Source organism: Sminthopsis crassicaudata, chromosome 3 (genome assembly GCF_048593235.1).
Source record: "Sminthopsis crassicaudata isolate SCR6 chromosome 3, ASM4859323v1, whole genome shotgun sequence".
NCBI classification, from domain to species: domain Eukaryota; kingdom Metazoa; phylum Chordata; class Mammalia; order Dasyuromorphia; family Dasyuridae; genus Sminthopsis; species Sminthopsis crassicaudata.
Window position 1 is genome coordinate 214,214,170 of NC_133619.1, and position 15,063 is coordinate 214,229,232.

Here is a 15,063-nt window from a genome sequence, read left to right on the forward strand (position 1 = left end):
ACCAATCAGTTATTTAACTGATTGGTTCAGAGCTCCTCAAGGATTAAACTCAGTAGACATTTATTAATCATCTGCTGGTGTATATTTTGGCTTAAGATACAGAGTTCTGGCTTTCTACTCCTAAAAACCTGGGTTCCAGTCCTTCAGACTATAGCTGCCTGATCACAAATGAATTTCTTAACTTCCTGAGTCTCAATTCCTTATTTGTAAAAGGACAATAATAATAATAACTGTAACCCTTACCCTAAATTACTATTGTAAAGATCACCAAAATGTATGTAAAGTGTTTTACAAACCTTAAAGAACATATAAATATCAGTATGCCACTGCTATTTCTTTTATTGCTATAAGGCACTGTGCTTTTTCTAACAAGACAAAAAGCAATTATGTTCCCTGTCTTTTGGGTAATTTATAGTCTAATAAGGATTATAAAACATTTACACAGATGACAGTAGACTTAGGAAGAGCAAATAACTGACTCAGTATTTGGGGGACTATCATACAGAAGGATTAAATTTATTTTCTTTATCTTCAGATAAATGAATGAAAGCTGCAAAAAACCAAAACAAACAAACACGAAGATTTTAACTTGATATAAGAAAAATTCTCTTAACCATCAAAGATGTCCAGAAGTTAAATGGATTAGGTGTTTGATTAGCATTATTAAACATCAACTATGGTGCCAGGCACTGTGCTGATTGCTGTAGACATAAACATTTCTTACTTTTAAGGAGATATAAACTAATGAGGAATTCAATATACAAACAACTATGTACAAACAAGCTGACATCAGGATAAATTGAGACAATCTCAAAGGGAAGGCACTAAGCATATGGAGTAGATGGAAAGTGATTTTTGAAGAAGATGTGATTTGAATTGAAATTGAAATTTGAAGTCATGGGAGAACATTCCATAGATGTAGAACAGCCAATGAAAACATGCTGAGTGAATAGCAAGGATTACAGTGATTCCCTGGATTACAGTGACTCTTTCCTTCCTATAGGTTTTGATGTGAAATCTCTCAGAGATTACACTAAGAGCTAAGGATACAAACATAAAAATGAAGTATCTCTCCTTTTCCCCATTACAATGTAAGCTCCTTGAGGGCAGAGCCTAATGTATATTTATATATATAAGTATGTATGGCATGAATGCAATGTTGTTATTATTTATTGAACTAGGCATGTAAGTGGAGAAGGGGCAATTGGACAAGCATTGTGGATAGAGAAGTGACACGTGAGATTTAGCAAATGATAGGATATGTGGAGTTAATGAAACAGAATAGTCAAAGATAAAACTGAGGTTTCATACTTAGATTAATGGAGGGATGGTGATATTCTTGATGGTTATTGGGGAAGTTTAGAAAAAAGGGGTAGATTTTGGTGGGAAAATAATGTTTTTCTTTTTGAAATGAGTTTTCTAGGTCTACTTTGGATATAATTTTTTTTTAAAGATTAAAATAGTATATTATTTTTCCAATTACATGTAAAGTTGATTTTTCAACTTTTATTTTTAAATAGTATATTTTTTTTTCCAATTACATGTAAAGATTATTTTTCAACTTTACATTTTGTAAAATTTTGATGAGGTCCTGTGTAAAGTGCAGACTAGCTCCCTGGAGGGCCTTGAGGTCAGCCAGAGTCAGGATAAATTAAAGGTCTTGGTATTCAGGGGGAGAAGTGAAGGAGGCAGGCAAGCAGAATTCTGGATTCTGGAGTCCTTTTGCATTACTAATTGTTAAAACCCCTTTCCTTGCTAATTAACTTTATGCTTTCCCAAATCTATTTCATATTTACCACTCCTGGTGTCTATTTTACCTCTTCATTTTGTCTGTAACTCTTTCTCATAAAAAAGGTACTTTTTGGCAAAGAGAAAGCCATTGTGAATTCTTCACTTGTGAATTGTTACTAAACCCCATCGTTTGGTGCCAGACATCAACCCTATAATTTTGAGTTTCAAATTTTTTTCTCCCTCCCTTCCTTACTTCCCTCTTCCCCACATTAATAAACAATCTGATGTAGGTTATAAATGTACATACATTTTTTACGTATTTTCATATGTCATGTTAGAAAAGAAAAATCAGAACAAAAGGGAAAAGCCATAAGAAAGAAAAAACAAATAAACCAAAAAAAAGGTGAAAATAGTATGCTTTGATCCACATTCACTCTCCATAGTTCTCTTTTTGGATGCAGATGCCATTTTCCACTTTGGATTTATTCTTATACATTTTCTTTCCCCCAAACTCCAACAAACACTTGTTCAATTGATGAACCTTCCAAATCCTTCTCACCCCTATGATAGTAGGAGAACAAATACTTTCCAAATAGGAGATGTTTACTCTATTCATATATCTTCAAGGAATCTGCTAGGGGATTCAAAATTGATCCCATTCATTTGTTCATTTACTATTTATAATGTACAATGGCTGTGCTGAGATGCGAAGGCAGAAACAGAAGCAAAATTCTCTCTGCTCCCTTGGAAAGTACATTCTGTTGAGTGGGCTGGGGAAGGAACATGTAGAAGTCAGTACAAATAAGTCAATACAAAGTTATGTGCAAAATAGAAGCTGGGAGAGTATTAACTGTGGCTATCGGGAAGCAAAAAAAAGTCTCCAGCAGAAAATAGCATTAAAGCTGAATCTAGAAACTAGAGATGTTAGACCAGATCTAATCAGATATATTAAATTATTCTTCCCCCTCCCTTACCCTGATATCAGGGTATATCATAATATTTGCCAGTTCTAGCAGGAAGACAGAATTAACAGCTTCCTTGCTAATTGGAATCAGCATGTGATCAGTACCTTATCTTGAGTTTCTAGTACTGCTAATGAACTAAGGCTGTGAAAGTGTATGAGTTTATTTTTTTAAACAGACAAGGCCACATTTGTACTTTTCTAATTAGGTAAGTAGCTATAGTAATAAGGTCACTGAACTATATGCTGTGTCCTTTCTAGCCAAAGAGGAAAGTTGAAAGAAGTATAAGCAATTGCTGTGAATTGAAAGAAATCTCATTATATCATTGATTCTTGTTGCTGCTCCAGTGTCATGAACTCACTTAGCAATTCCAGACTAACCCATTTCTATTAGGGATATGAGCAAGTTCAAGAGCCCTTTCCTACCACATGGAACAAATGACATTCTCAAATTTCAAAAAAATTTAGGATTTTGGCATTACTAAAATGAATAGAGTTCATAATTGGAGTGTTTATTATTGGGTCATAAGAAATGATGAAATAGACAGTTTCAAAGGAAACTGGAAAAACCTTAACATATTCAGGGCAGAGCCAGGTGAAGAAAACTAGGAGAACAATTTATACAATGATGATAATGTTATAGAGTAATACAACTTGAAGAACTCTGATTGACAAAATGATAAACCAAGGATCTGTAAGAATGAAAATGAAACTTCTTACCTCCTGATGGAGGTGCTGAACTTAAAATTCAGAAAAAACATACATTTTTGGGAATGTGATTGTGGGAATTTGTTGTTGCCAAATTCTGCAGATCTATATCAAGGAATTTGGAGGGCTATTTTTTTGTTTGTTTGTTTGTTTTGCTCCATGGGGAATGGGCTTAGAAGATAGGAAGGAAAATTAATAAAATAAATGCTTATTGCTTGAAAATTTTTTTTAATTTAAAAAAGAAAAAAGCACTTCTCAATTAAAAAAAAAATACTCCTTTAGTAGAAAGTACTTCTTATTCCTTTAGTAAATAACTAAAGGTGTGTGTTGAGGGTGAATTGGGGGAATGAATAGGAAAATAGCTTTAGTTTTAAAGCTTTAGAAGCATGCTGACAAGCCATGTTTCAAAATCATTAAAATATGAAATTTAAGTTAAAACAGTGCATATATGTTAAATTGATAACTTCCAATTTAAGACATGAGCATTTTCTTTTAGCAAAAACTACGTCTTTGTACATTGTGGATTAGTCATCATGAAAAACCATCATAACCACGTATCAATAGCTAATTGTGTTAACTTTTGAGATTAGATAGTGGAGGTCTTTAGCATTATAATTAGAATGGTTTCAGATCACTTACTCTTTCTATTCAGTGACAGCTACAGTGATCTTAGTGATGACAGTCTTCCAGAAAGAAGGGTTTCTGAAATGGAAGCAAATTGAGACTCCTTTGTGATTCCTCGTGACAGAAAGGACCCAAACAGGTAAGGGGAAATGTTTTTTAATTTCACTTTTAAATTTCACTATTCTTTTGAATTCAGGGTATTCATGATGAGTCAGTGCTTGGGATTACAATCCCTCTGTGTTTTCTCAGTCCTATACTATCTTAAACTGCTGAAAAATCAAGGACCAATGACTATACTGTTCTGGTTACCCAAGGCACCTAGATTTACAATCTGAGTGTCATTCTTGACTCCTCATTCTCTTTCACTCCCCACATACAAGCTATTGCCAAGAACTATTGATCCTACATTCACAACATCTTTTACATGTACCTCCTCTGTAATAATACTGTTATCATACTGGTGCAGGCTCTCATACCCAGACTGTAGCAGTAGCGTTCTGGTTTATCTCCTTGTCTTAGTCTGTCCATTTAAATTCATCCTCAGCTCAGGTATCCAAGTAAGCATCCTAAAATATAGATCTATGTCACCCCTTTATTCAATAAAATCCACTGACTCCAAGATCAAAGCTCCAGGATCAAATATAAAACTCTCTGTTTGGTTTTCAAAACTCTTCATGACTTAGCTCCTTCCTACCTTTCTGAGTCTTTTTATACCTTACCTCCCCCCCCCCACATATTCTGTAATTCAGTGATATTGGCTTCCTTACTGTTCCTTGAACAAAGCATCTCCCAACAACATTTGTTTTTGTTGTCTCCCATCTCTAGAATTCTCTCCCTCCTTTTCTCTTGCCTGCTTGCTTTACTAGCTTTTTTTTTTTCAAGTTTCAGCAAAAGTCCTGCCTTCTACAAGAAGCTTTCTCTAATCTCTCTTAATTTTGGTGCATTCCTTCCCTCTGTAATTATCTCTTTATCCTGTATATATTATGTTTGCTGGTAGTTGTTTACATGTTGTCTCTGCCATGAAATTGTTTGCTTCTTGAAATCAGGGAATGTTTTTGCATTTCTTAATATCCTTACCACTTAACACAATATCTTAGTAGGTACTTGATAAATACTTGTCTAATTGTTGTTCCAGGGATAGATGAAGGAAAATACTTGACTATAGGTTTATTGTTTGGGAAAGAGACGTGAGGGGTACTACAAATGATTACCTTCATTATTTTTCTTCTTAAATCTTTTGTACTCAGGGAGAACTTTGTATAATGTCCTTAACCCCTCCCCCCCCAATATTTTCATCATATCCCTTGATTCATTTTTATTTATTTTTCTTCTGAATTTTGATAATAACACAAAATAAAATGGGGATAATACATGAAATTATACTCCCCTGCCTCCTCCCTCCCTCTCTCCTTTCCCTCTTTCCTTCCTCCTCTCCTTCCCCTCCTCCCCCCCTTCCTTCTTCCCTCCTCCTCTTGCCTCCCCCCTCCTTCTCCCCTTCTTCTCCTCCTTCCTCCATCCCCTCCTCTCCCTCTTCCTTCTTCCCTTTCTCTTGTGTGGGATGTAGATGGCCCTTACCCAAAATGACTACTCAGAGATCACTCAGTAGAAAGCAGAAAGGTTGTTTATTAAAACCTCTAGAGGATGAGCCCTTCTATCACGAGATAAGGGAAACAGAAAACTCGTGGTAGGAGGGCTAAAGAAGTAATAAAGATATACAGCTTTTATACAAGAGATTACATCACAAATAAGAGAGTATTGAGAAGGTGAGGGGGAGGCATCTAATTGGTTATTGCTATCTGGAGAGATTGGAATGGAAGTTTTCTGTTTCCCCAAAATCACTTGATTTCTAGGAAACAGAAAATCAATCCTTCATGCTTTAGATAATCAAGCAGACAGTGTTTAAACTAATAAGTCTAAATATCGATAAATGTCAAATACGATAAATGTCATCAGCTCAGGTTAAGTAAATATGTTTATAGCTGGCTAAGGCTCAAGTAAATATGGGCCTGCACATAATATACTTATGCAGATCACAGAGACACAGAAATAATGAAAATAAAATACAGAAAAAGAATTCACACAGTCCTGTAAGTTCTTCACCTTATCTCTCCCTCCTCCTCCCTCCCTTACCCCCTTCCTCCCTCCATTCTTTCCTTTCCTTTCTTCCTTCCTTCCTCCCTCCTTTCTCCATCCCTCCCTTCTTTCATTCTTCCCATCTCACTTAATGAAAAATAAGAGGCCTTTGGATCATACATGGAGGTGACCACATTTATCATATGGGAAGTGTGATCAACTTTTTGTTGAGGGGACATGGTGCGAGGGGTAAAGAGCTGCAACAAGCTTGCAGGTAGATTACTGAAGCAAATTTTTTCCTTCCTGAGGCTTTAATTTACTTTATTGGAGAGTAACCAGAGTAATTTTATTAACTTTAAGCTCAGAGACATCAGCTAATAATTGTGATATCCCTATAAGGTTTAAGGTAGGCATGGAAATGGATGAACCTTTTAGCAAGGAAAAATGCCCTTGTAATTATGTATTCAGAGTACAGTTTTAAGATCTTAGTGGAGCTTTTTTGACTACTAAAGAAGAGTTACTCTCATGTCATTAATCCATATTGCAATGAAAAAGATTGAAATAATCTGCCAAGAAAAAGAGAGGAGTTTTCATACCAGTCCTCATTTATAAAGACAAAGGATATTAAATGTGGAGTGATGAATAGCCATCAATCTTAAAGAATTGTTAAGCTTATAATTATATTTCTCACTTTTTTTTTAGCCTACAAATCTGTTGAAGTCAGTTGAAGGAACTGCTGGAACAAATGGCACGACATACAAATCTTTTCCTACCCCTTTTCCTACCACTACAATTCTTTTATTCTTTCAACAAATAGATTTGAGATTTAAAGCTATTGTAGTAATCTAATTCCAATTCCACACAAAGGAAGAAAAAAGAAAAAGATGATTTCCATCTCCCTTCTACTCTTCCCCTTGCAAAGGCTATTGTTGGCTCCATTGCCTTATCAGAAAGAAAATAAAACTCTTTAATGTTAATGTGTCGGGTTTGTTGTTGTTGTTATTGTTGTTGTTTTTCTTTTTTGGTCCCGTTTACCATGATGAAAAAGAGATTCAAGAAAATTGAACAATGAGTCATGTTAATTGAACTCTACAAGACATGTTCTTTGGAAAAGGCAGTAGGCAAGATGTAATGTAACTCATTTTTAAACCAAAATCTTAGGCTTTTTATCTAATGGAACACTCTACCAGATTTGAATGGTTCCTAAGCTTGCTTATATCTTTCATCTTGTTTAGTATTCTTTCCCATTAACATGCAAATGAAGCAGTCATCAACTCTGTTATAGTTTCTGATTTCTACTATTGATTATGCATGGGAAGATTTTGGAGTATGTGTGTATTTCTTCCCCTTGAAAGTAGAATTTATTCAGATACTGTGTAATTTGGGTGGGGGAGAAAGAGTTGGTAAAATAATAGTTCTGAGTAGTGCTGTCAGATACCAAGCATTATATGAAGGTACCCAACTATAAATTTCTCATAATTTTATAAGATTAAAACAGAACTAACCAATTGAAATTGTCATCAGTGCTATCAATATTATTTTGTTTTTTCAATTATATGTAAAGATAGTTTTTTAATTTTTGTAAGATTTTGAGTCCCATATTTCTCTCCCCCTCTCCCTTACTTTCCCCCTCCCTAAGATAAAAAGCAATCTGATATAGTTTATTCATGTACAGTTCATGTCATTGGGATTGTCAGCAAAACATCCAGGAAATGCAAGGTCTTCTCTGTGAAAATGGAAACTTATGCATCAAAAATGCTCTATTCTCAAAGACACAGCTTAGGTTGAAAATTGGACTTGAATTGTGAATAGAGAAATTCATGAAAGAGTAGAAAGGCTAATTTGAAATGAGGAATGAGTTCCAAGTGAGTTTTTAGTATTGAGGATCAGAATTTCTAAACTCATCTAGAGATGAGAAAAGAACTAAAGCCATGAGTTTATTAAGGTGAATCTCAGGCTCAAACTGAAAGCAATCCTGGTTATTGTTTAATTATTCTTTTTTTTTTTCCCTGAAAACTTCTTGGATTGGAAACCAATGAAACCAGTATGGTGGAGTGGCTTTGCCCACTCAACATTCCGTGACTTCACATAAATGACACAGGAAAACATACAGACCACTGGTGCAAAAATCATGAAGTTCTTAAAATTAATGATCTACTAGTCAGCATTTACTTAAGAAATTGGGCAGGGAGTAGTTGAATTCCTTGAGTTACCTGACTAGAAAGGGGCTACAGAGGTGGTAACATATCAGTATTAATACTGACATAGTTACAGAAATGTCCAATCATTTCCCTTTGCCAGTTTGAATCAGGTTATAAATCAAATTGATATTTCCCTTAGCTAGATGTTCTTCCATTTTGTGGATGGAACTTTATTCATTGCTGCCTTTAACCATTTCATACCATATTTCACAGAAATGTGGAATTCCAGAATGGGAAGAGTGTTTAGATCACTAATTCAACTTCAACAACATATGAAAAAATTAAGAACAGTTTGCTGAAAAAAACTGATTTATCATTTTGAATAACACTATCTAAAGAATGTGGTCAAATTTCTCACTGTATGTCTTCCATGGAGCTTTTCAAGGTCCTAATGACAAAGCTGCCAGTTTATTAGTGAAATTATAAGCAATTTTATGACATTTAAATACCTTTCCACATCTTTATTTTATATAAATAAAGAATTGTTTTGGAGCTATATAATACTTTCTCAGATTATTTTCTCTAGTGAAAAAAAAATCAAGCCCTGATTTAATACTAGAAGAATAGTCATTGGTATGAGATTAGTTTCTAAAAGTGGTTATTTTTCATGTTGAAGTTTTTTTTTTACCCTTCGGTAAGTGGTGTATGAGGGCACATCTGGAAGCAAGACCAGTGGTGTGTGTGGGGATGCTATCACTCCCAGGGCTCTTAGGCTTACTTGCCCTTTGGTTACAGTTAGACAGCAGTTGTGCAGTCCCAATTGGGGTAAAAGCCATGCTATTGAGGTGAAAACATTATAAGGGGGAGAAAGCTATTTTCATACCCTGTGTTTAGCAAATAACCTTGTATGTGTGTCTGGAAACTTAATCAAATTGACCAGCAAGCAGATGGTCTTATGGGATCCCTATTGAGTTGAAAATCATAACAAGAATGTAGTAGCAGGGGCTAGCTATAATAAGGACACTGAGTCTACCATATAACCTTGGATATCACCTGAGGGTGCTGGTGGGTTGCCTAAGCCCTGGGGCTAGGCTTAAAATTAGAACTGCTTGCTAAGCATCATGCAGATTCCTAATGACATAGGTAATGGTGCTTTATGACTCCGCCTTCTTTTGATTTCTATAATTACCATAGGACTTTGTGGAGGGAGGGAGGGAAGGGTCTTTGAAGGGATTCACAGATTAGTGTGGGAATCTGAGATCCAATGAATTGTCTGGCAAGTGCCCCGACACAGTAATCCATTGTCATTATTAAACCATTCATACACACACACACACATATACACATACCCACATATACATATATATATATATGTATATAGTATAGTTAATTTGTACCCTAATCCCTTGGTTAGGGGTGTGGGGGGCAGAAGCTCAGAGTTCCCTTGGTTGGAGAATTCTGGACCTTACAGTGGTGGTTGTTGAGGAAAGTGGGCTCCTCCACTGTGACTGCTTACTCCCTTCACTAATAGCTATGGGACCCAAGTTGGAATAAGATCTGGTAGTCTAGTGGGCATTGCTATTCTCAAGACTCTTAGGCTTAGATTCTTGGCTATCTCCACAAGGATCCCAAGGGAAGTGGTATATTTGGCATGTCTGATAAATGCTACATCTTTTCTCCTCAGAGTACCTTACTACTTCAACTAGGCTGTGTTATGCCACAGTTCTCTTTTATTGTCCTGACTCAGTTTCCCTAATTGTCTTGACCCAGTCCTACCTCAGTTTCCCTAATTGTTCTGCTCAACCACTACTCCCTCCTAATCATGATGGTCCAGATAAGGAGAAAGACCCTCTAATTTAAGCATCATCAGAATGTTGGGTGCCTTTGCCCATTCTGTAACCCCTATTATCACATATCTCCCTTGCCTCTCCTCACCCTGTCAGAACTGGATTGTCAGAGTCCCATTCCTGCTCTCAACACTCTGACTCCGCCCCTGTCTCCCTCTACTCCCTGAGGCTGAGCTACGTGTATATATGCCATTGAGAATTAACATTGTTTGCTGGATTCTTGGAGACAATAGTCTTATTCAGCTCTGGGACCAAGCCATTTGGTCCCAGTAAATCTCTCCCTTTTAAATAAATTATTAAATACTCTCTAATCTCTATCTTGCCTCAGTTTCTCCGGCTGCTTTACTCTAGGTGCCTTACCAGTTGGTAGGGATGACTGGCCCCTTTCCCACAATCATCCCTGATGATGGTTTGTTCAAATGATATTATCAGTTTAAAATGTTGCACTAGGGTGGAGGACATAGTAAAAATAAAATGTCACTCCACTACTCTTCAATAGGTTTATAATAATTGTATAATTATAATTAATATTATAATAATATTAGCCACTATATTATTAATATTATATATTTTATAATTAATATATATATATAATATAATTATAATAAGCCTACCTTCTCATTTTTTATACAATGAATGTTCAGTTTCAGGTGCCTGAAAAAACACAGGTAAGTTTTTATCAACATCATTATCATCATCATTGCTATCAGTTACATAACATTATATTTTATTTTTTGGCTGAAGCAATTGGGGTTAAGTGACTTTCCTAGAATCACACAGCTAAGAAGAGTTACATAACATTTTAATATGTTGTCAAGCCATTTGCAAATACCTCGTTTTATCTTCACAACAATCCTGGGATGTGGATGTAATTATTATCATTTTACAGATGAGGAAACTAAAATAGAAGGAAGTATCTCAAGTTTGAACTCAGGCATCCAGATTATACCCAGCTGTCATTGATGACCTTGTCAAATCCAGAGGATTGTGGAAATGGGATTTGAGTTATATCTAGCCATTTATAGCTAGTATATATATTATACTATATATATTATATATAGTATAATATATATACTATACATGGTATATAACTTCATATAGCATATATATTATTCATATAGCACATATATACTATTCATATGTATCTATCTATCTATTATTTATCTATCTTTAATAAAGCTAGTAAGTATGTGAGATCAGATTTGAATTCAGATTTTCCTGGCTGCAGGCCTAGTGCTCTAGCCACTGAACCACCTCACTATCTCTAAATTATAGTACTTTTGTGGCAGTGAATAGATTACTAGCCATGGAGTCAGGAAGACCTGAATTCAAATGTGGCCTTAGATTTTAGCTGTGTGACCCTGATCAAGTCACTTAACCCTGATTGCCTATTAGAAATTTAAAAATATATATCTGTTGTGGCATCTGGAAGCCTTCTGATAACTGAGCAAATCATTTGACTAGAATCCCTCCAGAATTCTTTTAAGATTCTTAGGAATGAGTTGCTGATTTACATTAGAGAAAGGAGTGTCCAGATCAGCAGTTCCCCACATAGATCTGGACCAAACTTTTTTCCTTTAGCCAAAATCAAAATATTAAAACATAGTCTAATGTAGGACTGTGAAATAAAATTTACTTGCATAAAGAACTTCTGGTATTGACTTCCCTGTTTCTTAACTTCTTTTAACCCCATATTAATTATGTTAAATTAGTCGGTACTTCCTTATTTAACCTGACTTAGTAGGACCATCTTGGGAAGTCTTGGAATAGATGCGAGCCTCAATGTCAATATCCAAGCCAGTGGAATTTAAATGTTAGATATCATCAAAAGCAAACCACAAGTGAAGAACAAATAAATCTGTGAAGCGTCCTTGTTTAAATGACATTTAGCCTAATTGAGAAATGAGAATCAGTTGTTTGGAATGCTATGGGAGGTTTTGTGTGACCTGCTCAGTTGTCAGACACTCCCACAAGGGTGGAAAGTCCCTGACCAGTAGAACCCATCCTGGTGATATTGTTAAGCTCATATGGGGTGGTGGTTCTGATGAGGAAAAACATAACATACGTTGAATGATGAATGGAAGACTATAAGAATAAATCTTTTTTTTAGGGAGGGTGTTGGCAGCAATCAGGATTAAGTGACTTGCCCAGGGTTACTCAGCTCATAAGTGTCTGAGTTCACATTTGAATTCAGGTCATCCTGATTCCACGGCAGAGCTCTATCACTCTGCCACCTAAATGTTCCTATAATGTTAAATTAAATTTTAATCTATCATATATATATATATATATATATATATATATATATATACATATATATATATATATATATATATATATATATACATACATACATACATATATATACACACACACACAAAACTGGAAGACTAATGTATATTACTTGACTTTATAGGATTACAAATCTAACAGTCAGGTTAAATGTTTTATTTAATAAATGCATTAATAAAAGCATAGTATCCAAAATAACAGATGTTCAGCCTGGAGAAGAGAGTGTGTGTGTGTGTTTGTTTGTTTGTTTTTTTTTTTTTTTTTTTTTTTTTTAGTAATGTCCAGAGGTTCTTGAGGTATACCTCAAGCACGTGTTCCAGGTGTGAAATACCATTGTTTTAGTTGAGAATAGGATGATTTCTCATTTATTTATAATATTATTCCTAAAGACTGTTTTTGGATGGCCTTTTAAGAATTATTTCTTATAGCTAAAAACTCTGAAGTATCCACTTAGGGATCCATGTCTGGAGGTGTCATTTTTACCTTCCAATCCTCAATCCAGTATTTGGCTTGCTTAGAACTCTTTCTGATTCCAGGGATAAATAAAAAATACAGAGATGAGATATGAATTGGAAACCAAGAAAACAAAAAACTAGTGAGTAGTGTAAAATATGTGTACAGATTGTATTCTCATGAATCTGAAATCAGTTCAAAATTAAAGTTCTGTTTTTTCCTTTTCTGTATTTTCCTATCTCCTATTACATTTCTACTTTTGGCTACTAGTAGCATGAATCAGCAAGGAGAATTGCATTTTAGGGACAAAAATGTCTGTATAGAATTTGATTCCAACAAATCAGATCCATTATGCTGGAATATTTTTTTTTTATTCATCCTAAAGTTGTAAGAAAATGTAGTATGCCTTTCTATTGTTTCTTAAGAAAATGCTTGAAAACATTTAAAATGCTAATAAAATAGTAAAATGGAATTGTGCATAATCATGATATGTCTAGCAGTATTATTTTGTGTGGCTATATTATGTAGGTGGTCAAGGTTGTTTAGTTATTCTTATCCTTACTTTATGTGGCCCAGTCACTTCTTTGGCTTCTTCCATCCAAGAGGGGTTTTCTTCTTTAATTAAGCTGGGGAAAAAGAAAAAATGGCAAAGCTCCCACTCCAATAACAGTTTAGCTAGTTATTGTCCCTTCTCCCCACCTCAACATAAATTGCTGATTTATCACCTAGAGAGACTTGTAAAAATCTATTCTGAGAAATTTTCTCTCTCCCTTTCTCCATCTATATCTTTCTTTTCTTCTTTCCATCTCTCTTTCTCTCTCCATCTCCCTCCCTCTCCCTCTAACTCTCTCCGTCTCCTTCCCTCTCTCTCTCCCTCCTCTTTCTCTCTCTCTTTCCCCCCTCTCTGTCTCTGTCTTTCCATACACACACACACACACACACACGCATATGTGTGTGTGTGTATACATATGTGTTTGATATATAATTCTAAGCCCCATTCTGGCAAAACAAACACATCTATCTTTCCCTCCAAGTTGCTCTCTTATGGCTCCTTTATTTTAGTTTAGCAATAAATCAGTTCCTTCCATGTAGAACATTCAATGACTCTATGAAGTTGAAGTTAAAGAAGAAATAAACATATTGGGAGGAGTGTTCAGTCACGAAACACTTTTTGAGGAAGGACAGGGTGAAAGGAGAGAGAATAAATGGGAGGCAATACAGTTAACAATAGTAATTGTAAAAATAATTTAGAAGCAAGTTTCTTTGAGAAGTTCTCATTTCGCAAAAATAGAGGGAACTGAATCAAATTTATAAAAAATAAGAGCTATGCCCCAATTGATAAATGACCAAATGATATGATCTATGCCTTAAAGGGCTATAAATTCATGCATATCCTTTGACCTAACAACACCACTACTAGGTATGAATACCAAGAAGAAATAAAACACATCAATCAGACTGGAAAAGTTGGCCCCCCAAAAGAGGAAAATGTCAAATGTTGGAGAAGCTGTAGGAAAACATTCACTTTGATGCATGATTGGTAAAGCTATGAATTGGTCCAAATATTCTGAAAAACGGTTTGGAGCTAGATAAAAAGTTATTAGTTATTAGTAAGTCAATAAACACTTATTACATACCTACTATTATGTGCAAGCACTGTGCACTCTGGGGATACAAAAAAAGGCAAAGGTAGTCATTGCTACCATTAGTTCACAAATGTTAAGAAGGAGATTAACAAGCGAATAAGTATATATAACATACAGGATAAATAGGAAATAATTAACAGATGATGGACTGATAATCAGAAAGAGACAAATTTTTGATATGACCAACTTGGGAATTAGTTTTGTTTGACTGTGCTCCTTTGTTGTAAAAATGTTGTTTTTTTTTTTTAATTTCTTATCTCCCTTACTTCTCATGTGGCAGAAGAAGGGAGGGAGAAAAAAAAGTTGCTTGATAATTGCAAAAGAAAGAAAACAGTACATTTTCCAAAGAGATTATCAATATAAAAGACATTGTAAAAGACAAAGTAAAAGAAAGTAAAATGAACCAAGATGATGGAGAGGACACACATTTCTAAGCTCTTCCTTACCCTCAGACTACTTCTTTTATGAAATGGCCTCCAAATTAGTGCTTGACTGTCAAAATCCATGGATATTGGGAGAACAACACATTACCAATAGAAGATAATCTTGAAATTTGCCGGAAAAGGTGTTTTTGCTCGTGGGAAGGA

General features: G+C 35.0%; 1 protein-coding gene across 1 annotated transcript in view; it reads left to right on the forward strand.

Annotated features, from left to right (window-relative positions):
* The window catches only part of CTPS2 (CTP synthase 2), a gene marked incomplete in the record, with an annotated part of 155,377 nt that extends 148,303 nt beyond the window's left edge, over positions 1-7,074 (forward strand). The window contains 2 exon segments of the mRNA XM_074299909.1: positions 4,053-4,163; positions 6,800-7,074. Coding sequence (XP_074156010.1) covers positions 4,053-4,122 — 70 coding nt within the window.
* Between the last annotated feature and the right edge of the window lie 7,989 nt (positions 7,075-15,063).